The sequence below is a fragment of the Mesoplodon mirus genome (genome assembly GCF_964341445.2).
Source record: "Mesoplodon mirus genome assembly, chromosome: 2".
Lineage (NCBI taxonomy): Eukaryota > Metazoa > Chordata > Mammalia > Artiodactyla > Ziphiidae > Mesoplodon > Mesoplodon mirus.
In genome coordinates this window covers 33,635,038-33,659,028 of record NC_138977.1, presented here as the reverse complement: position 1 = coordinate 33,659,028, position 23,991 = coordinate 33,635,038, and the positions used below count along the sequence as shown (strand labels likewise).

The 23,991-nt window shown below is 39.2% G+C and overlaps 1 protein-coding gene across 1 annotated transcript; it reads left to right on the top strand.

The window, feature by feature from the left end:
* Positions 1–1,166: 1,166 nt before the first annotated feature.
* Positions 1,167–22,872, top strand: TDO2 (tryptophan 2,3-dioxygenase). Its single transcript, XM_082636863.1, has 12 exons — positions 1,167–1,268; positions 1,490–1,595; positions 2,944–3,034; positions 5,234–5,304; positions 6,329–6,456; positions 7,959–8,145; positions 9,362–9,469; positions 17,626–17,737; positions 18,370–18,427; positions 19,823–19,902; positions 20,468–20,558; positions 22,300–22,872. Exons 1-12 carry the CDS (start codon positions 1,234–1,236, stop codon positions 22,451–22,453), a joined length of 1,221 nt encoding a protein of 406 aa, XP_082492989.1. The 5' UTR covers positions 1,167–1,233; the 3' UTR covers positions 22,454–22,872.
* The last annotated feature ends 1,119 nt before the right edge of the window (positions 22,873–23,991 follow it).

The window sequence follows — 23,991 nt, the reverse complement described above, 5'->3', positions numbered from 1 at the left end:
TCTAGGGGCCTCAAAGCAACGGTTTAGAATTTAGTCCAATAAATAATGTTTTCTAGAAAGAATACTTTCTCAAAGATATTGCTTGGAAACCTGGGCACATTATTATCATTTAAAAATTGTCTGCACTACATCATAACAGGTGATCTGGCAACATGAGAGTCTGGATGCTGCAATGCTAACTTTGTGCTCTCAAAGCAATGTCACCGTCACCATTTTTTTTTTTTTTTTTTTTTTTCAGTACGTGGGCCTCTCACTGCTGTGGCCTCTCCCGCTGCGGAGCACAAGGCTCCGGACGCGCAGACTCAGCGGCCGTGGCTCACGGGCCCAGCCGCTCCGCGGCATGTGGGATCTTCCTGGACCGGGGCACGAACCCGTGTCCCCCGCATCGGCAGGCGGACTCCCAACCACTGCGCCACCAGGGAAGCCCCCACCGTCACCATTTTATTAAACACGTACGCCCACCTAACCAAGCTCATTATATATTGTATCCTGGAAAAAAAAAAAGAAAAAAGAAATAAAAATAAAAACTGTCTGCAGACAAAGTGGGATGACTGCCACTGCCTGGTAATCAGGGTGTGACAGGTGACCAGTAAATTAATAATGTGCATTTAAGTTCCAATTCAATACAGCAGCCTAACTGCTGCTAATCATTAGATAAGATTCAGGCCAGAAGAGCTATGAAGAGGGGACGGAAACGGGGTTTAAGCATGAATCCTGCATCTGTTACATAACGTATTTCTTTCCCCAGAGACATTCGAGGTCCATTTGTGGCTGAGGAGTTGTAAGACTATTCAAATCTGAGACTGAGAGAATAAATGTTTGTTTTTCTCCTACAGTGTACAAGCTCATCCTCTTATACCCTGTAACACTATGAAAATGTGCTCTTGGAACAGAATAGTTAAATCTTTGGGCTGTTCCCTTTGCCTCTTACCGAGTTATTTGCTGCTTGCTACTGTGGATATGAAAGCAGAAGTTGACAAGTCCAATATTGTTAGACAGAACACTCACACTTCTAGCAAACAAACTGTCCCAAACACAAATCCACTCTAACGTTTACCAAAGTTCAGCTTCTGTTCCAGCTGAAACAAGAGCCTTGGTAAGAGACACAGAGGGGCTGATTGGCTGGGCAGGGTGGGCAGGGTCCATAAAAGGCAGCTGTGGAACATCTGGGGGGCAAAGACATCACCTGGCCAAAGGCAAAACTCAGGGCTCCTGTGACAGCACGTCTTCACCATGAGTGGGTGCCCAGTTTTAGGAAGCGGCTTTGGGTGAGTATTTACCTCTATCCTAAGTATGGGTAAGCTCTTAGGAATGTCAGGTATGAACACTAATTTCGGAATTTCCAAAGCAAGGGTGAACAGTCACCCTTCTTCCCTTGTTTAATAATCTACTTTGAAAAGTAAGCAATAAGGGAATTCTCGTCACTCCTATTATTAGTTACTGTTCTTTCTCAAGCTCTATTTTTTTCTTCTCACTTTTTCATCTGCAGATATGCTTTTAAAAACCTCTCTGTACAAGGCAGTGAAGAAGACAAATCACAAATGGGTGTGAATAGAGCCAGTAAAGGGGGACTTATCTATGGGAACTACCTGCAAGTAAGTGGCAGAGTCCTTGCAAGGAATAGCTTTCATTGCTAGGCGCTAGGTGACATTTTCATGTTTGGGTTTTTGTTTGTTTGTCTTTTTGTTTGTTTTCTCAGTCGCCAAATAGTTTTCTGGACCTAAAGATATCTCTTTTCATACACACGTATGCTTTTTCAAGTTTTGTTAGAACAATTCAAGAGACTCGTATGTGAAGATTCACCTTCCTGACAGAGGTACAATAAAAGCAGAGAATGCAGAATCCAGGCCGAGGACACATGGGATAAGATAAAGCGCAGATAACTGGCAGGCACTGCACAAGTTGCATACCTGAGACCTGGTTACTGAATCCCAGCATAGATAATTGCAAATGTAGCCAGAAAATATTCTCTTTTAAATTCTTTGTCTTAAACTAGAAATGTTGAAGGAGTATGTTTAGATGAAAGAAAGATGTTACAAAGAGGCACTTGGAGATTATTTTTATTTCTCTCTCTCTTTTTTTTTTTTTTTTTTTTTGGCCATGCCACACGGCATGTGGGATCTTAGTTCCCCGACCAGGGATTGAACCCATGCCCCCAAGGTGGAAGCGTGGACTCTTAACCACTGGACTGCCAAGGAAGTCCCTGGAGATTATTTTTAAGGTGTGAAGTGATTAGAGCCCTGATGCCCTTGTTGGTGGGTTTCTAGGGATGAGCTGACATGCAATGTTAAGACCTTAGAATCGACTCTTTAAGAGAATACAAGAGCAGCAGACACACAGTAGGCTAAGCAAGCTATGAAGCTTTTATAGCACTCTCTCCAAGAGATGGAAGGGACAAGATTTCTCAGTGAGGGTAACAGCATTTGTTATGATAGATTCCTACCAAATATATTTTCCTCTGAAAAGAATAAAACTCATAAATTCAACTCACTCTTTATGAAGAGGCATTAATTGTTTAAAAGAAAGTAGATTGGTTCCTGAGCATTTGGGATTTGGGGGACTTTTTTCAGTATTGTATTCTATTTATTAAAGTCGGTAAAAATCTAGTTTTGCAATTTCAAAATCAGTCTTTCTTTTTGTAATCTTTTTTCCAGCTTTATCAAGATATAATTGACATATAACATTGCATAAGTTTAAGGTGCACGCACGTTGATTTGATACACTTATATATGGCAAAGTGATTACCACCAGAGCATTAACTAACACCTGCATCATGTCACATAATAGCCATTTCTTTTTTTTGCAGTGAGAACACTTAAGATCTAGTATGTAATGCATTGTCATTAACTATGATCACTATGCTATACGTTAGATCCAGATAACTTATTCATCTTGTAACTGGAAGTTTCTACAAAATCAGTTTTTCTATTTTTTTGTTTAAAGTTGGAAAAACTTTTGAATGCGCAGGAACTTCAAAGTGAAATAAAAGGAAATAAAATCCATGATGAGCATCTTTTCATCATAACTCATCAAGGTAAGTTGCCCACAAGGTTGGAGAGTAACTATTCATAGAAATTTTCCATCAGTAATGAGGAAAGATACCACACTTTTACCTGTAAGACGGTGGAGGACTAAGAAATCACCTTTGTTTGGATGCTTGCGAATACCTTGCTGTCAGATAAGTTCTCATAGGACCTCCTTCTGCGATTTATAACAGTCTTCTTTCTGCTACCTCGGCGCTTCTTGGATCAGTTACGACTCCGTCCTAAACCCAAGGGGGCTTTCTATCTCTTGGAATTCAAAATTTATTTGCAAGCTAAGATGTCACTATTTTTCAACTTGGAACATTAGGAGACTCTTTTCAAGAAACAGATCCCTCACATTTACTGTAACTTTACATATCCTACAGAGAGCTGGTACTAAACAGGAATGTGAATTTTGTCAAAAATGTGTGTTCCTACTCTCCATACTTCTGACTTCTGGGTAGTGTTTTTTTTTTTGTTTTTTGCTTTTTGTGTTTTTTTTTTTTTTTTTTTTTTTTTGCGGTACACGGGCCTTTCACTGATGGGGCCTCTCCCGTTGCGGAGCACAGGCTCCGGACGTGCAGGCTCAGTGGCCATGGCTCACAGGCCCAGCCGCTCCACGGCACGTGGGATCTTCCTGGACCGGGGCATGAACCCGCGTCCCCTGCATCAGCAGGTGGGCTCTCAACCACTGCGCCACCAGGGAAGCCCTGGGTAGTGGTTTTTAACGTAGAGTCCTTGACTTTGGAAGTTTAGGAAGTCCCTGAACTCTTCGAAATTTTGTGCAATATTTCACAAACATGTCTTTCAGAGGTCTGTGACCCCCCAAACCTTTAGATTTCCTCTAAGATTGTTGGTGTCATAATACTGCCCTCTGGCTGACCAGGCCCCAGTGACTCATGCGGGTCAGTGCTGCGTTTCTAGATGTTTCCTTGTCCTGTCAGTTCTTTGTGCCTTTTCCTCAAATGGTTGTTTTCTTCACGGACTGGCTAATATGATCATCTCCTTTGAGTTAAAAAAATTAAAAATGGAAAATAATGGGGCTAATGTGTTACTTCTCCTGTTTTTTATGTTGACATTTTAATCAGTGGCTCAAAGGCAAAATCAGCAGAAGAGGAATCGCCGCAGGGCAGCACACGTTGGGAATCAGAAATTTGTTTCGAATCCCATCTCTACCATTAAAGATGGTGTAACCTCGGTCAGGTTTCTTGACCAGTAATTCTCGCCATTTCCCCACCTATACAATGGAAAGAATGATTGTTTCTTCTCATGCATAGAGTTGTTGTGAGGATGACATGAGTAACGTGCACTAAGCACTGAGCTCAAGGTAGAGCACACAGTCAGCACACAACGAATGGTAGCACCTATCGTCTGATGGGGAGACTTTCCTTCCATCAGAACATGTGGTCAGTGGGTCATGGGACCAGTTACACCAAGTTAAACCCGAAAACGTGACTCACAAACTGATCCAAAAATATTTGGTTTGCTCTTGTTGTCCAAATATGGAAAATAGATTTCTGAAAGTCTCCTTAAATGTAATTTAAAGGTATAATTTGAGCCCCTTCATTAGTACAGAAGCACAGCCTGTGGCCAAACAGAAGGCACTAGCGATCACTAAGATGATTGGTTTCCATGCTCCTCTAATGATTACACTGGCTGTTTAATTCATCTATTTATATAATAATCACCCAGCATTTATCTTTTGCCAAACAGTGTGCTAGGAACTGAGGGAACTAGATGAGTATGACAGAGTTTCAACCTGTTCATAGCTTGTCCTCCCCATAGAGTCCAAGTCCCTAGAAACAAATACGTTGTCATACTCATTAGGTTAATGTGTATTAGGGTCTCACTCTATAGGAGTTTGGTATCACTTCCACTTCTCCACACACCTCCAGCTTCCACATGGGAAGTTAGATTTAGATTACGTGCTATATCCACAAGGACATTAACAATATTTTGTTGAGAGAAGTCATTTGGAAAATAACGTAAAGCATATGGATAACACGGCATATTCAAGCACTCAATAAAAGGAGTCTGTTATAACTTTACCACTAATATTTGTTTGTAGCATAAAATGGGGCTATATGGGCCTTTATTGATTTTTAAGTTACATTTTGATTTCTCTTACAGTGTGTTAACCGTGTCTTTCATATAACTATGGTCAAAAGGCTCCCATCACTTTCCAACTGACAATGATTTTCCCCTCGCAGCTTATGAACTCTGGTTTAAGCAGATCCTCTGGGAATTGGATTCTGTTCGCGAGATCTTTCAGCATGGCCACGTGAGTTGCCATGTCACAATATTGTTTTCATACTTTTCTTGGAGAATGTAGAAATTATTATTAATGGGAGAAGTTTAACACCAAATGGTGGAATTATAACCTAACGGGGGAAAAAAGTTTGTAGCAGAGAAGTGTTTAGTCACATCTTCCCAGTCAGTCATCACCTTGCTTCAAGGTTCCTTTCCAATTTTAGTTTCAAGCCCCTTGCTTAGAACTCCATATTTTCCCCTTAAAAAAACGTTATGATGAACGACCGTGGATTGCCAGGACAGCTAATGCAGATTCGTTCATCAGTAGGTACCAGAATTGTATTTCTACTGAACGTTTGCATGGGAAGACAGGAGCAATGGTGAGCAAAGGGAGACGGAGAGAAAGAGGAGAGGAAAGAGGGAGGAGATGCAGAGGAGGACCGGGCAGGGGAGGGCAGAGAGGGGCGCCCCGCGAAGCTACCACAGCCTCCCTCCCAGCCTGCATCCTGCCCACACCTTCCTCCGCCCTTCGAGGACACAGGACCCAGCCTTGGGTCCCCCAGCTCGGAGCCCCTGCGTCAAGGGGGCTGGGAGGAGAGAACATCCATCCTCAGACAGTGCCCTTCTCGTACCTGTCAACGCAAATCCCATCCGTCTCAGCGGCAACTCCCGCCTCAAGACGGAGCCCACGGACCCAGGGGTCTGCTTAACCTTCACACACGAGTCCGCATGTTCCCCTGGACTTTATTCCTTAAAGCAAAACTAACAGAGACGTTTGCTAAGGGATCAGTGGGAGTTGTGGTCCAGAATTTACTTAAAACTTGTTTCCATATAGTTTTCTATTTTTAAAGAAAAAAAATGATTTTGAGGTTGCAGGCGTTCCTTGTACACAATTCAGAGTTGCTATTAGTTCAGTGTCGACCTAAGGCACATTTTAGTGCCAAGGTTGCTCTTTAGAGTAGAGATGGCATTAACAGAACACATTGTTATTTATACTCTGTTTAGTGTCTTCCAGAACGGAGGACTGATGACTGTTTCATCTCCTAACCCCCCAGGTCAGGGATGAAAGGAACATGCTGAAGGTGGTGACCCGAATGCACCGAGTGGGGGTGATCCTCAAACTCTTGGTCCAGCAGTTTTCCGTCCTGGAGACCATGACAGCCTTGGACTTCAACGACTTCAGGTGTGCACGCGGCTTTGTCAACATGCAGAGGTTATCCTCCCATTCTGATGGGCTGGAGAGAACGTGTGTGTTGTGTTGTGTGATGTAAGAAGCCTGTCCTGCTGACACTCTGTCACTGGGAGCACTTGGGAAGCATCACCACACGCATTTGAGCAGCTACTGAAAATACTTCATCCCTTCCTCTTACATATGAACATAGCATGATCTGTGAATTTCAATTCATCGTGTGTGCCCAATTTTTGTCCCAAAGGATTTTAGGCAACTTACCAAAATGGCTAAAAAGGCTGATAGAATACACATAACTAAATTTAAATGATTAAAAACTAAAAATAAAAGAGAAACAGGAGTGCTATATAAAGAAACATGTCAGCATAAGTTATGGATTAAACTATAAGTTTTATTTTTTTATATTTTTTAATTTTTATTTTATATTGGAGTATAGTCGATTAACAACTATACTCAGGTGTGTTAGTTTCAGGTGTACAGCTAAATAATTCCATTATACATATACATGTATCTATTCTTTTTCAAGTTCTTTTCCCATTTAGGTTATTACAGAATATTGAACAGTTGAACTATAAATTTTAGAGGTACATATCCAGGAAGATATTTATCTATCTATCTAGGAAATCTTTTTTCATAACCAAAATTTGAGAAGAAATCTTCCTAAGAGCATCAGGTGCATTTACTGATGGAACAGACAGTGTCTTCTACATATATGATGATCAAATGAAAAGTGGTAGAATTCCTTTGTAGTATATTTAACAACTTGAAGTTTTAGTACCAGTTAGATGAAGGAAATTTGTAAGGATGTGAGAGTTATGTGGGGTGGGAGTACTCACACTTTGTGATGCCCTATTTTGTGTTAGGCAACATCCAATTCATTTTACTTGTAGGGTCTCACCAGTGCTCATAATAATACTAGGTAGTGAGATTAATGAATTGAACTTTAAAGAAAAATGGAATAATATATATATTTTTTGGCTGCATGGCTTGCGGGATTTCCCCCACCAGAGATTGTCCCTCGGCCACTGCAGTAAAAGCGCCAAGCCCTGACCACTGGACTGCCAGGGAATTCCCTTGAATAATACTTATAAAGAAACTTTTAGCACTATTGAATGAAAAATATTGCTCAGTGTTCCCCTGTCTTTATCCTAGGAAAAGCTTAGTATACACACATACATGTACGTGTCTGCATGTGTATGTATAAGTTTACATGTAAACACACACACATAGATAAACACACAGATACATACACATATGACCTTTCACAAACTATACAAACATCAACTCACAGTGACAATGATGGCTAGGACCTCGTTGTCCTGATTTCGGTGAAGTCCAAGTCCTGGGTCCAACACTAGGCAGTTGTGTGTCTGTGTTTGGTGATGCCTGGGAGACTCACACTGACCACCTTTCCCAACAGAAGAGACCCTTGCGGCGATTGACCGTGACAACAATCTCCTCCCTCCTCTTCTGCCCTCCCCCACCTGTTCTCACAGAGAGTACTTATCCCCGGCATCAGGCTTCCAGAGTCTGCAGTTCCGACTGTTAGAAAACAAGATAGGGGTTCTTCAGAGCTTGAGGGTCCCTTACAACAGAAGACACTACCGTGATAACTTCAGGGGAGAAGACAACGAGCTACTACTGAAGTCCGAGCAGGAAAGGACCCTCCTGCAGCTGGTGGAGGTGTGTGTGCAAAGGTCACTGGGAACGCTTAACTCAGCACACCTGGTTACTTGAGCTTCTGCGACACCTGGATTTTAAAATTCATATCAAAGTTGGGTCGCATTCATTGTAAACAAGAGAAGAATGAATTTATCGAAATACTTTAGCTGGTAAATTCCACTAATTAAAATATTAAAACCTCTCTTGAGAACTTCAGAGAATTTATATAATCCATGACATGTTAATATTTAACAACCTCCTTATCTTATTATAACAATCCTTTTAAATATTCCTGCTAAGCAACATTTGATTAGCTGATTTTTAAATTATTTATTGAATGAGGTTTGTTTCTTTAAAATATTCCATAATTGAAAAGTTCCACAAGTTGTGTTTCTTAATTAAACTAAGTAACTGAGATTCTATCCTTCAGACTTTTTTCCCTTCATATCTTAATTCTCTGTGGGTCTGTAAATGGCCTTGAGGAATTATTAATTTGTTTTTGCATAAGTAAATTATTAAATAAGGTTTGTATAGCCTTGACTTCCTTGACAAAGTCTTTTCCTTTGCAAATTAAATTTTTATTTTAGTGAATTATACTCTGCTCACTAATCCCCTGGGCATTGTAAGTGTAGATTTAGGTTAATAAATTATAGATAATGCTATTTAACAGCTTATAAAGATGGAGAAAGAATCAGAAAGCTAATTTCAAAACCAAAAATAGGCTAAGTGAGAACCCACAGAGATGCACAGATTTGGTTTTATTTCTATATTAAAAATCCTGTGGCATCTTAAAATAATTGAGCAGTCAGTTGATTTCAAAGTCGCTAAGTGTACAATGTCCCTGCATTTAGAAGAAATCATATCTTATACATGTCATGATTCCTTCAGCTCCTAAGACATAAACTATTTTGAGAATAAACCAGAAGCCCTCATTAAAAGAATGTATAGATATGTTCATAGATTTATAGAAAAAAATTAGGATTTCTGTAATAATATATTTCTTAATAAAGAGTAAATATCTTTAATGTGATTTCCTTTAAGATTAGGAGAATAAAATATTGCTATTTTATAAATGAAGAAATTGAAGGGAAAGAGAAATATTTACACACAAAAAAACAGGATGTATGTTTCTCAAAACCATGAAAATTTTCTGTTTCAAGTTCATAAATGTTTGTTACAAAGCATTTTACCTATTTTAAATTTTACAATGTATTTACTTGAAAAATATTTATTTTAGGCATGGCTGGAAAGAACCCCAGGTTTAGAGCCACATGGATTTAACTTCTGGAGAAAGTTTGAAAACAACATTGTCAAAGGCCTGGAAGAAGAATTCACAAGAATTCAGGTATTTGTGAAGCCATAAGTAAACATAAGTTTGCTACAGGAGAAGTACTGGGAATTTCATTTTAACCATTTTCTCTTAATCTTTCATTTTCTTCATATTCTTTTACAAATCCATCTGCTTGGAATATATGACATGATTGATTTAATTTTACTGATGTGCAATAAAAATTAAATGAAGAAGTTGATTGTAGGCAAGACTTTGAATAGATGAGACTAATAGTCCTTTCTCATTTTTATTGAAAATATCATGTTATGACCAGTTCTAGACAGAAGTGGGCTCACAAAGGTCCAGTGATCCAATACACTAAGCCATATAACTTTCCTTCACTCTGATGTGTCTGCTGAGTTCTTCCTATTGGCTCTCAGACAATGTCAAGTTTCTCTCAGTTAAAAAAAAAATATTGTAGATTCCTCAATTTCCCTCACGTTATGGGCCCCATATCCTTTCTTCATGACCAAATTTCTTGAAAGTGTTGTTTCAATTCTACACCTTGAGAGGCTGTGTCACGAGGTGTTTAAAGCAGGGACCTGATGTCACAGTCATGGGTCAAGTCCCTCCGTCCCTGCTTGGTGACCCTGTGCCATTGAACCCCTCTGGCTACCTAACCTCTCTTTGCTTCACTCCCTTCATTGGCAAAATAGAAAATACGAGTATCTACCTCATAGGATTACTGTGATCATTGCATGAGATTCACATTTGCAGAGTATTTTGAACAGCAGTCAGCATGGTTATTTCTTTTTCTCCATCTAATTCTCGCCCGAGTTCAGTCTGCCTTCCTGCCCGTCATTCACAAATGGTCACTGGTACCTAAATCCAATGGCCATTTTTATCTCCATTTTACTTCACTTCCTACTGGCTTTACTACTAATGACTACTTACACTTTCTTGAACATTTTCCCCCATGGTTTTGGTATCAACACTCGGTCTACATCTAGTTTTCTGAACCTTGTTTCTCTGTCTCCTTTTCACAAGGCATAGGCTCAGATCCCTTGCATTCCCTCTCTGTCCTCTTCCACCAGTGAACTCGTTTATACCCACTGCTTCAGCATCTGCTAAGACACGAGTAATTCTCAACTGTTTAGCTTAGTTAGCTCCTTAAATTTCTTTTTTTCTTTCTTTTTTAAAAAAATATTTATTTGGCTGCTTCAGGTCTTAGTTGGGGCGAGATCTTTTGTTGCAGGGTATGGGCTCTTCCTTGAGGTGCACGGGATTCTCTCTAGTTGTGGCTCGCGGGCTCCAAAGGGCATGGGCTCAGTAGTTGTGGCGCACGGGCTGTTGCCCCGCGGCATGTGGGATCTTAGTTCCCTGACCAGGGATCAAACCCACATCCCCTTCATTGGAAGGCGGATTCTATTTTATTTTTATTTTTTATTTTTTATCTTTTTTTACTTTTCATTTTTTTAAACATCTTTATTGGAGGAAAATTGCTTTACATTGTTGTGTTAGTTTCTGCTGTATAACAAAGTGAATCAGCTATATGTATACATATATCCCTATATCCCCTCCCTCTTGCGTCTCCCTCCCACCCTCCCTATCTGACCCCTCTAGGTGGTCACAAAGCACCGAGCTGGTCTCCCTGTGCTATGCAGCTGCTTCCCACTAGCTATCTATTTTATATTTGGAAGTGTATATATGTTCATGCCAATCCCTCATTTGGTCCCAGCTTACCCTTCCCCCTCCCCATGTCCTCAAGTCCATTCTCTATGTCTACCTCTTTATCCCTGTCCTGCCCCTAGGTTCCTCAGAACCATTTATTTCGTAGAGTCCATGTATATGGGTTAGCATACGGTATTTCTTTTTCTCTTTCTGACTTACTTCACTCTGTATGACAGACTCTAGGTGCATCCACCTCACTACAAATAACTCAATTTCGTTTCTTTTTATGGCTGAGTAATAGTCCATTGTACATATGTGCCACATCTTCTTTATCCATTCATCTGTCAATGGACACTTAGGTTGCTTCCACATCCTGGCTATTGTAAATACAGCTGCAATGAACATTGTGGTACGTGACTCTTTTTGAATTATGGTTTTTTCAGGGTATATGCCCAATAGTGGGATTGCTGGGACATATGGTAATTCTATTTTCAGTATTTTAAGGAGCCTCCATGCTGTTCTCCATAGTGGATGTATCAATTTACATTCCCACCAACAGTGCAAGAGGGTTCCCTTTTCTCCACACCCTCTCCAGCATTTATTGTTTGTAGGTTTTCGATGATGGCCATTTGACTGGTGTGAGGTTGATACCTCATTGTGGTTTTGATTTGCATTTCTCTAATGATTAGCGATGTTGAGCATCCTTTCACGTGTTTGTTGGCAATCTGTATATCTTCTTTGGATAAATGTCTATTTAGATCTCTGCCCAATTTTGGATTGTTTTTTTTGTTTTTTTGATATGGAGCTGCATGAGCTGCTTGTATATTTTGGAGATTAATCCTTTGCCAATTGCTTCATTTGCAAATATTTTCTCCCATTCTGAGGGTTGTTTTATGGTCTTGTTTATGGTTTCCTTTGCTGTGCAAAAGCTTTTAAGTTTCATTAGGTCTCATTTGTTTATTTTTGTTTTTATTGCCATTTCTCTAGGAGGTGGATTAAAAAGGATCTTGCTGTGAGTTATGTCATAGCGTGTTCTTCCTATGTTTTCCTCTAAGAGTTTTAAAGTTCCTGGCTTTACATTTGGGTCTCTAATCCATTTTGAGTTTATTTTTATGTATGGTGTTAGGGAGTGTTCTAATTTCATTCTTTTACAGGTAGCTGTCCAGTTTTCCCAACACCACTTGTTGAAGACGCTGTCTTTTCTCCATTGTATATTCTTGCCTCCTTTATAAAAGATAAAGTGACCATATGTGCATGGGTTTATCTCTGGGATTTCTTTCCTGATCCATTGATCTATATTTTTGTTTTTGTGCCAGTACCATACTGTCTTGATGACTGCAGCTTTGTAGTATAGTCTGAAGTCTAAGAGTCTGATTCCTCCAGCTCCATTTTTCTTTCTCAAGATTGCTTTGGCTATTCGGGGTCTTTTGTGTTTCCATACAAATTGTGAAATACAATTTTTTCTAGTTCTGTGAAAAATGCCACTGATAGTTTGATAGGGATTGCATTGAATCTGCACATTGCTTTGGGTAGTAGAGTCATTTTCACAATGTTGATTCTTCCAGTCCAAGATCATGGTATATCTCACCATCTGTTTGTATCATCTTTAATTTCTTTCATCAGTGTCTTATAGTTTTCTGCGTACAGGTCTTTTGTCTCCTTAGCTAGGTTTATTCCTAGGTATTTTATTCTTTTTGTTGCAATAGTAAATGTGAGTGTTTCCTTAACCTCTCTTTCTGATTTTTCATCATTAGTGTATAGGAATGCAAGAGATTTCTGTGCATTAATTTTGTATCCTGCTACTTTACCAAATACATTGATTAGCTCTGGTAGTTTTCTGGTAACATCTTCAGGATTCTCTATGTATATTATCATGTCACTGCAAACAGTGAGGAAGTTTTACTTCTTCTTTCCCAATTTAGATTCCTTTTATTTCTTTTTTTTCTCTGGTTAGAGTGGCTACAACTTCCAAAACTATGTTGAATAATAGGGGTGGGAGTGGGCAACCTTGTCTTGTTCCTGATCTTAGAGGAAATGGTTTCAGTTTTTCACCATTGAGAATGATGTTGGCTGTGGGTTTGTCATATATAGCCTTTATTATGAGGAGGTAAGTTCCCTCTATGCCTGCTTTCTGGAGGGTTTTTATCATAAATGGGTGTTGAATTTTGTCGAAAGCTTTTTCTGCATCTATTGAGATGATCATATGATTTTTCTCCTTCAGTTTGTTAATATATATCACATTGATTAATTTGCATATATTGAAGAATTCTTGCATTCCTGGGATAAACCCTACCTGATCATGGTGTATGATCCTATTATGTGCTGTTGGATTTGTCTGCCAGTATTTTGTTGAGGATTTTTGCATCTATGTTCATCAGTGATATTGGCCTGTAGTTTTTTTGGGGGGACATCTTTTTCTTGTTTTGGTATCAGGTTGCTGGTGGCCTCATAGAATGAGTTTCAGAGTGTTCCTCCCTTTGCTATATTTTGGAAGAGTTTGAGAGGGATAGGTGTTAGCTCTTCTCTAAATGTTTGATAGAATTCGCCTGTGAAGCCAACTGGTCACGGGCTTTTATTTGTTGGGAGATTTTTAATCACAGTTTCAATTTCAGTGCTTGTGATTGGTCTGTTTATATTTTCCATTTGTTCCTGGTTCAGTTTTGGAAGGTTGTGCTTTTCTAAGAATTTGTCCATTTCTTCCAGAAATTGTCCATTTTATTGGCATATAGTTGCTTGTGTCTTTTCTGATGATCCTTTGTATTTTCTTCAGTGTCAGTTGTTACTTCTCCTTTTACATTTCTAATTCTATTGACTTGAGTCTTCTCCCTTTTTTTCTTGATGAGTCTGGCTAATGGTTTATCAATTTTGTTTATCTTCTCAAAGAGCCAGCTTTTAGTTTTATTTATCTTAGCTATTGTTTCCTTCATTTCTTTTTCATTTATTTCTGATCTGATCTTTATGATTTCTTTCCTTCTGCTAACTTTGGGTTTGTTTTGTTCTTCTTTCTCTAATTGCTTTAGGATAAGGTTAGGTTGTTTATTTGAGATGTTTCTTGTTTCTTGAGGTAGGATTGTATTGCTATAACCTTGCCTCTTAGAACTGCTTTTTTTTTTCACACATACACACACACTGTATTTTATTTTTACAAGAGGTAAATAAACTGACATCAAGAATTGTAAATGGATGACCACAACAAAATTAGAACTGCTTTTGCTGCATCCCATAGGTTTTGGGTCATCGTGTTTTCATTGTCATTTGTTTCTAGGTATTTTTTGATTTCCTCAGTGATCTCTTGGTTATTTAGTAGTGTATTGTTTAGCCTCCATGTGTTTGTATTTTTTACAGATTTTTTTTCCTGTAATTGATATCTAATCTCATAGAGTTTTGGTTGGAAAAGATACTTGATATGATTTCAATTTTCTTAAATTTACCAAAGTTTGACTTGTGACCCAAGATATGATCTATCCTGGAGAATGTTCCATGAGCAATTGAGAAGAAAGTGTATTCTGTTGTTTTTGGATGGAATGTCCTATAAATATCAATTAAGTCCAGGTTGTTTAACATGTCATTTAAAGCTTGTGTGTTCTTATTTATTTTCATTTTGGATGATCTGTCCATCGGTGAAAGTGGGGTGCTAAAGTCCCTTACTATGGTTGTGTTACTGTCAATTTCCCCTTTCATGGCTGCTAGCATTTGCCTTATGTAATGAGGTGCTCCTATGTTGGGTGCATAAATATTTACAATTGTTCTATCTTCTTCTTGGATTGATCCCTTGATCATTATGTAGTGTCCTTCTTTGTCTCTTGTAATTGTCTTTGTTTTAAAGTGTATTTTGTCTGATATGAGAATTGCTACTCCAGCTTTCTTCTGATTTCTATTTGCATAGAATATCTTTTTCCATCCCCTCACTTTCAGTCTGTATGTGTCCCTGTGTCTGAAGTGGGTTTCTTGTAGACAGCATATATATGGGTCTTGTTTTTGTATCCATTCAGTCAATCTATGTCTTTTGGTAGGAGCATTTAAGCCATTTACATTTAAGGTAATTATCGATATGTATGTTCCTATTACCATTTTCTTAATTGTTTTGGGTTTGATTTTGTAGGTCTTTTCCTTCTCTTGTGTTTCCTGCCTAGAGAAATTCCTTTAGCATTTGTTGTAAAGCTGGTTTGGTGGTGCTGAATTCTCTTAGCTTTTCTTTGTCTGTAAAGGTTTTAATTTCTCCATCAAATCTGTATGAGGGATCCTTGCTGGGTAGAGTAATCTTGGTTGTAGATTTTTCCCTTTCATCACTTTAAAGATGTCCTGCCACACCCTTCTGGCTTGCAGTTTCTGTTGAAAGATCAGCTGTTAACCTTATGGGGATTCCCTTGTATGTTATTTGTTGCTTTTCCCTTGCTGCTTTTAATATTTTTTCTTTGTATTTAATTTTTGATAGTTTGATTAATATGTGTCTTGGCATGTTTCTCCTTGGATTTATCCTGTATGGGACTCTCTGAGCTTCCTGGACTTGATTGACTATTTCCTTTCCCATATTAGGGAAGTTTTTAGCTATAATCTCTTCAGATATTTCCTCAGTCCCTTTCTTTTTCTCTTCTTCTTCTGGGACCACTATAATTTGAATGTTGTTGCATCTAATGTTGTCCCAGAGGTTTTGAGACTGTCCTCAATTCTTTTCATTCCTTTTTCTTTATTCTGCTCTGTGGTAGTTATTTCCAGTATTTTATCTTCCGGGTCACTTATCCGTTCTTCTGCCTCAGTTATTCTGCTATTGATTCCTTCTAGAGAATTTTTCATTTAATTTATTGTATTGTTCATCGTTATTTGTTTGCTCTTTAGTTCTCCTAGGTCCTTGTGAAAGGTTTCTTTTATTTTCTCCATTCTATTTCCAAGATTTTGGATCATCTTTACTATCATTACTCTGAATTCTTTTTCAGGTAGACTGCCTATTTCCTCTTCATTGTTTGGTCTGGTAGATTTTTACCTTGCTCCTTTATCTGCTGTGTAGTTCTCTTTCTTCTCATTTTGCTCAGCTTACTGTGTTTGAGGTCTCCTTTTCACAGGCTGCAGGTTCGTAGTTCCCGTTGTTTTCGGTGTCTGCCTCCAGTGGCTAAGGTTGGTTCAGTGGGTTGTGTAGGCTTCCCAGTGGAGGGGACTGGTGCCTGTGTTCTGGTGAATGAGGCTGGATCTTTTCTTTTTGGTGGGCAGGGCTGCTTCCAGTGGTGTGTTTTGGGGTGTCTGTGAGCTTGTGATTTTAGGCAAGGCTGGGCATGTGATAATTTTACTCTCTAGAAACCTTGTTTTTCAATCTTTATTTGTTTCTCCTTACCTCCTTTTTTATTCTCTGTGGCTTCCTTAGGCTTCCAAAAATGCATCAAGCATCCACTGCATAGAAGTCTGATATTCTCGTGTTGTAATTCACTTTCCAGTTCTTGCAGATTGGCTCTGTTAGGTCACTCTTCTGACACTCAGCAAAGCTGCTGACTGGTCCAGTCAGCAGCTCATTTCCCCTGTTGTGTTAGTTTCTGGAATGGCCTGCCTCGGGGAAGGGATGTGTTAATTTCTTCTTTCTTGTAACCATCCACAGGTGGAACAGGGTGGAAGGTGGATTCTTAACCACTGGATCACCAGGGAAGTCATGCTCCTTGAATTTCAGATTCGATCTTCTATCCCAGATAACTCTTTCCCTGTCTTCAGGTCTTGGTTCAAGGACAACTTCTGCGGGATGTTCTTACCCAACCTCTCTGCTACTATAATTTATTATGGACAGCACTGTTCCTTTACACCACTGCCTATGGTTGTAATTTAACTTAAGTTTTCAGTGTTTCAGTCTCACCAGATAGAGATCAAGGGACTCAATTTTGCTCATGATTTTTTATCTATATAACATTAGCCTTATTTACTGAATAAATCAATAATCAATTGGCTATAATGTGCACACACATTCTTACCCCACAGTGTGGTTGTTCTGATGAATTGAAGACAATTGGGGAAACGGATTTTTGCTCCAGCCCAAGTAATTGAGTTGTAAGCAGCACATGTGTTGTAAGCAGGAAAATAAGAATTCCCTTAAACAAATCAATAGATATCAAATAAATAAAAATATAACAGTGGAAAATACCTAAGGAATTGTATTTCCAGAATACTGCACTGAAGATAGAATTTCAGTAGAATTAGTTGTATCTCTAACTAGGAATTCTTAATTTTTCCTAAGTGGAATTACTTTACTGCCTGTATTAAATAATTGCTGTCTAAAATTAGACCATTATTGACCACTTGTAGTTACCTCCAGCTTTGCCCATCTGAGTCCATTTCTCTTGGTATTTATGAAGAGAGTATTTGGGTTTAACAAATCATTTAAACTTAAACAAAAGTATAGAACCAGTGGTATGAGGAAAGTCCTGTCTCATAAGCCGTAATTTTCAAGCTGCAGTGTTAGATGATATAGTACATATCCTAAGTACAGCCTTTCTGCACCCAGCTAGTTTTTTCTCACAAGCAATGTTTTCTAAAATAAGGATCTCTTCTCTCTTGGGAAAATTAATGCAGTATTTTCCCCAAAGGCCAAGGAAGAGTCAGAGGAAAAGGAGGAACAAAAGGCTGAATTTCAGAAGCAGAAAGAGGTGTTACTATCCTTATTTGATGAGAAACGCCATGAGCATCTCCTTAGTAAAGGTAGGCATTTCTATTCCGAGGATCCTTCCCCTGGAACGTAAGGCCATGAGATCAAAAAGTCAAACCTTAGTTGGGAGGAAGAAATGTACACTGATATTTCCACTCATAGGAACAAGGAATTTTTCATTTGTTGTGGAAGTTAAGTATTTTCTATACCAGGTTTCTCTTTTTTTAATTGACTTAAAATATATTTAATAAACCTTATTTTATAATTCTATAATTTATTTGAAGTGTTTCCAATAAGGTATTCATAAATGATACAGGAACTGAGTATTTAGGAAAAGAAAAAAGGTCAAGTCCTTTTGTATGTGGCTGTTTATTGCTTGATTTCTAACCCTGCCTATTTAAAGGTTTTGAGAATTTAAAGTATGTGTGTGTGTGTGTGTGTATATATATATATATATATATATATATATATGTATATATATTTAAGTTTGTCTTTCAAAATCTAATATTAAAATAATGTTTTAAATGATAGTTTTGCAAATTCAAGCTAAGGGATAAAATATTTAAACGAACATTCACATTCTTTTCTAAAAACATGTGACACAATTATTTAAGGTGATGATTGCCAAATGAACATGCGTGCCTTAAATTACCTATTAAATTAAAACTTGCTATGTGTCTTGCAGGAGAGAGACGGCTATCATACAAAGCACTTCAGGGGGCCTTGATGATATACTTTTACAGGTAAAAGCAAATCAAAAGGGGAGAATTAAGGCATACAGCATGATTGTTTCATTTATTTATTTTTGGTTTTCTTTGGCTGTGCCGCACGGCTTGTGGGATCTTAGTTCCCCGACCAGGGATGGAACCCGTACCCCTGGTAGTGAAAGCACTGAGTCCTAACCGCTGGAACACCAGGGAATTCTCAAAAGAGGTGAATTAGAAGTAAAAATGGAGGAGTACATATAAATAATAAATCCAGTATAAAGCTTATACATTGCAATCATAGTTTTAAAAAATCATTTAGATTTGGCGGCGGGGGGGAAGCTTAGAAAATAATCGTGAAGTTTCATGAGGTTTTTCTTTATTTTACATAGTAAGAGTCCAATTTTATACCTGTGGTGGGTAAAAAAAATAAAATAAAAATACACACAAATTAAACAATATCCTTTTCATTAAATTCTGCAGAGTGTTATGTGACATGAAGTGTCCTAAGGACCCAAAGTTTAATCTGTCTCAGAAACTCAGCAATGAAATGGGTTCTGTCACTTTAATGATGTTGTTATTCCTGTTTTGTAAAATGAAAAAGAATGAAGTGAAAACACCTTATAAACTGTTGTTCTGCTTGTTCAGCAATTTCAAGTCTAACTGTCTTCACCATACACAGTGTCTGGGGCAACCACGTCCTGTCCTCCTAGCCACGTGGGTGAACGGCCCATCTTTGTGTTTCATAGATTAAATGTGTCAGAGCAATAGATGGCACACTAGTAAAAAGCAAAAAAAAAAAAAAAAAAAAAAAAATCTGTGTTTACTGCATGTCTTACTTACTTGGGTTTATTTTTTAATCCTGTCCCATCTATTTTTCAGAATGGCAGCACCAAAAACCCTTCTGTTTTCCTCAACTGTTAGTAAGCATATGCTATTCAGGCTTATGTATCCTCGGCAGAAAATGCACTGAGAGAGTTGGGGGAGTAGATGAAAAAGGAAACAAATATAGCAGAGGGAACTGTAACAAGCAGTCTTTGTTTTCACGTTTTAACACCTTTGCCTGGACGAAGTTTCTGACTGTTATTGGCTAGAAAATCCGAGATGGTGTCCGTGTCTGCCTTTTATGAGAAGGGGTGTGAGGTGTGACTCTGGCTGGTCACTTCACGTCTATCGAGGAATGTTCTAGACTCTTACACACATGCTGCCACATGAGTGGTGTTAACCCCTTTTATGAGATGAGGAAACTAAGCCTGGGAGAGAGATCAGAGCTGTCACAGCTCCTAAGAGGCAAAGGGGATGTTTGTTTCAGGCCCAGCAGATGGTAGAATGTGTGTTCTTCCTGACACACTGGACTTGCCTGAACACTTTTTATTATTAATACTATTACTATTATTATTTACTATTATTATTATTATTCTTTTTCTTCCCCAGGGAAGAGCCCAGGTTCCAGGTCCCCTTCCAGCTGCTGACCTCCCTCATGGACATGGACTCGCTCATGACCAAGTGGAGATGTAAGTCCCCCCGGACCCCCCAGAGCTGCTCCTTCCCTGGCACCCTCTCCTCCCCCACGGCTGTGGGTGGGGGTGGGGCTCCGTCGTAAAAGCAGCGGAGCAGCTGCTCTCAGGGCCGACCCATCCAGGGCGCGCGGCAGGCGCAGTGCCCAGCGCTCACGGCTCCTCTGTGGGCCCAGGAAGACGCTGTGTTTGATAATTAGAAGAAACAAGTAAGCTTCAGGTCGAAGCAAATTTCGCTTGTAATAGCAATGCCCTCTTGGCGTCAGTACAACTTGAAAATAATTTCAATAGTTCGAGTTCATGGAGGAAGGGCCCCATGAGGACACGAGTAGTGAGGGCTCATGTAAGTCACAGGGACTCCGCCCACGGCGTCCGAAGGCTGAGCGTAAGGATGGACGGATGCCCCACGCAGCTTGGACCAAGCGGGGCGCCGGGCAACCCACCCGCACCCTCATCCGCTCACACCTGAGCCTTCCACACGGCTGAGGGATAAGGGGAGGCGATAATCGTTACCAACCCCTTGCCCTTGGCGCATGTGGAGCTAACGCGTGTGTCTGTCTAGACAACCATGTGTGCGTGGTGCACAGGATGCTGGGCAGCAAGGCGGGCACCGGCGGGTCCTCGGGGTACCAGTACCTGCGCTCCACGGTGAGGTAAGCCGGGCATCCCTTCTCATCTCGGGGACCCACCAGCGCCTTCTTCCCCACGGAGATGCGCCTTATCTAGGAAAAGTCACTTATATTTGCTCCTGTCTGGACTGCCGGCAACCCATGTATCCTTAGATTAAGGGACTCCTGTGGGAGCCTTCGGAGGTCACTGCAAACACCCTTAGTTCTGGAAATTCATCATTGCATCCTGGGATGAGAGGGGGCGGGGTACCAATGTCTGCATGACCTGGGAGGGCAGGAACCAGGTAACCCAAGAAGCGTTTTCAACTTATTCTGGTTCAGGTCTGGGCTATACTAAAATGGGTATCATTGATTCCGCCAAAGCCCTCCTGGCCAGATGAATGGCACAGCTGAAAATAGGTTCTTGCTTGCTGATATGACTCTATTGTATAGGATAAAAACTACTCCCATGTGCTCCAGAGACTGCCTTTTTCATGTTGTTTACAAGGAAAGAAAGCAACATCTACTGAGCACTTCAAACATGCTAGAGAGATTTCTAGGACATTCATGTTTTTACTTTATTTAGTATTCACAGTATTATAGACGGATGGATATATAGATAGACAGACACATCTGAAAACTGGGAAACTTACAGAACCCCGTGAGAAAGGAGAATCGAGAATAAATTAGATTTAGTCTCCAAAATTTTTTTTTTAATTTTATTGAAGTATAGTTGATTTACAATGTTGTGTTAATTTCTGCTGTACAGCAAAGTGACTCCAAAATTCTTTATAATTCACTATTTTCATCCCTACTCTTACTACCTGATTGACTAAGTTATAAAACACAATGTTTCTATTTTCATCATTTATAGAGATTTTCAGTTTCCCTGGGAATAAACGCTAGGCTGAATGATTCACAAAAGTTATTGGTTTGAATTTTCACAGTCATTACACATTTTCTCTTTTCCTGAGAATAAATTCTGTAAGCAGCATGAAAGTGTAAATGATTGTACAAAACGAGCACAGCCATCGGGGGTGGTGGGAACAGTGAACACAAACAGCATTCCTGGTGTGTCATTTTCTCATTAAATCTTCACAAAGGCCTGGTTAGAGGAAGGGATTGTAGTTTTTATTTTACAGAGTAAGAAACCAAAACACTGAGCTTTAGACAACTTGCCCAGGGTCACATGAGTTGCAAATGACAGAGCAAAATTTGAACCCAAATTTGACTTCAAAGACAAATGTTCTTCTGCTATAAAACTGCAAGTTAAAATAGTTGACTAACAAACACATGGCAATTTTAAACGTGAAAATCACTCTTATAGACATTTATTATAAATCTAAGATGGCATTTCAATTTATTAATGCACTCATGTCACTTACCTGGCAGCAACTTAATGGGTGGGAAATATTTTCTGATGAACAACTAGGAATTCTGTGTGCTTTCAATTTATAATTTTGCATCCTGTCCTTTAAAAGTCAGAAACTAGAACACACCCTTATCTTTATGAAGGTAGCATGACAATAATAAAGCTCTAGGTTTTAATCTGGACCAGCCGGGTCCAGATCACTGAAACACGTAATATGGTTTTATGGGCATGAACCTTGGATATGGAATAAAAAATGAAGCAATCTTAATACTGATACTCTTTGATATATACAACATGGAGCATATAATATAATACTGAATACTAATTATTTATGGCAAAATATCATTATTTGAGAAATTTAAAAATCTTTCATGTCAATAAATCTAAAACATCTGTATATATGTGCTTCTCCAGTGACAGGTACAAGGTGTTTGTAGATTTATTTAATCTCTCAACATATCTGGTTCCCCGACACTGGATACCGAAGATGAACCCAATTATCCATAAGTTCCTTTACACAGCTGAATATTGTGACAGCTCTTACTTCAGCAGTGATGAATCAGATTAAAATCATCTGCAAAAATTTATGAAGAACATTGATTTCTCAATCTGTGGTCTTTTTTATTGTCTATGAATTTTCATGACTATGCAGAGTCCTAATGTAATATATGTTTATACATATATATAGCATATATAGCACTGTAGCACTGATTCAATCCTAAAAATAATTTTATTACCTCATGTGTGTGATGACATCAGACTCAACAGTAAGAAATTCAGTTACATTGTAACATTGTACCTAGGGTGTTTTCCTATTAGAGACAATGTCCCTGTGTTTACCTTAATGTAACCATTTAATGTAATAATTTTCTCAGTTTCATACCTTATAAGCTTGTACACTTCAGCTATTTCAAATATTTTATGCAATAAAATGTGTCATTCTGTACAAAGATGTGTTCAATCAAAAAGTTTTGTAAATAGTAAATAAAATTTAGTCTTTTGACATATACTGTTTTGGAAACATTGTTTGTATTTGTTAGGACTCTTGGTGACCAAGGACAGAAATCTGTCGGAAACTTACCTGCAGGGGGTTTATTGGGCAGTTTCTCCCGTAGCTCCCAGAAGTGAGAGAGGCTTGGGGAGCTTGGAGGCACAGGGATGGATCCAGCTCCTGGAGAACGCCATTCCCCAAACCTTGGAGGACCTCTGTCTCACCTCTTCTTCTCTGTAGGCGCTGGTCTCGCTCTGCCATGTGGGCACCGGCTCCATCCTCAGGCTGTGTCCCTCTTCCTGCACCTCTGGACTCCCCCCAGCCCCCAAGGCATGTGTCTGGCAGCCAGAGCCCACCTTAGCGCAACGCAGAATTGAGGTAGCGGGGAGTGTTCTTTCCAGAGGAAAGGAGAGGTGAACAGATGAAGCAATGACCCGGTTCATTTGGCATAAAATGGGTTAGATCAAGAGTTTAGATCACACAGGAGTTCCATTCTTCACTTTCTAGCTCAGTCTGTCAATACCTAGTGAAATTCCTGTTATGAGGGGAGTACAAAATATTATCAAAGAAATCTGGAATGCGCAGCCAACTTGACCTAGGGTGCTTATCTATGGCAAGCAGTAGGTTCTTGATGGAAGTGAACTATTCTTTGGTCTCAATTACAATTTTCTTATAAGGATCATATTGTCTAGGTTGTCTCTACATTATTTACATATACTTGCTTTTGCCTCCATGGCGTGTGTGTGTGTGTGTGTGTGTGTGTGTGTGCAGGTACAGGTATATGGTACCAAAGGGTGGTTAAGCTGAAAAATCCAGAGACAAGTAACATGGCCAATGACACTCCCTTTGAAATAAGTCAGCAAGTTTGAGATCAAATGCATCTGTTAATTATCTACTTTGGTCCAAACAACCAGTTTAATCCCCAGTTTCCTCTCTATGTATTGGGGATAAAATACTTATAATCTTTGCTTTTTCTCATGAAGTAATGAAGAAATATGTTACTGGACGTTCCGTCCATCAAGATGCCTTGGAATCCTGGAATAAATGCTATTTGTCAAGGTATATTCTTTTAATAGACTAAATGATCTGATATAGTTATTTTTATCTCTGTTTCT

Bases quoted from the DNA above. Each gene is read 5' to 3' on its own strand.
- TDO2 (XM_082636863.1), top strand. From the start codon at position 1,234: ATGAGTGGGTGCCCAGTTTTAGGAAGCGGCTTTGG. The intron at 9,470-17,625 runs GTATTTGTGAAG...TTTTCCCCAAAG, and splicing joins AAGAATTCACAAGAATTCAG to GCCAAGGAAGAGTCAGAGGA. The intron at 17,738-18,369 runs GTAGGCATTTCT...TGTGTCTTGCAG, and splicing joins TGAGCATCTCCTTAGTAAAG to GAGAGAGACGGCTATCATAC.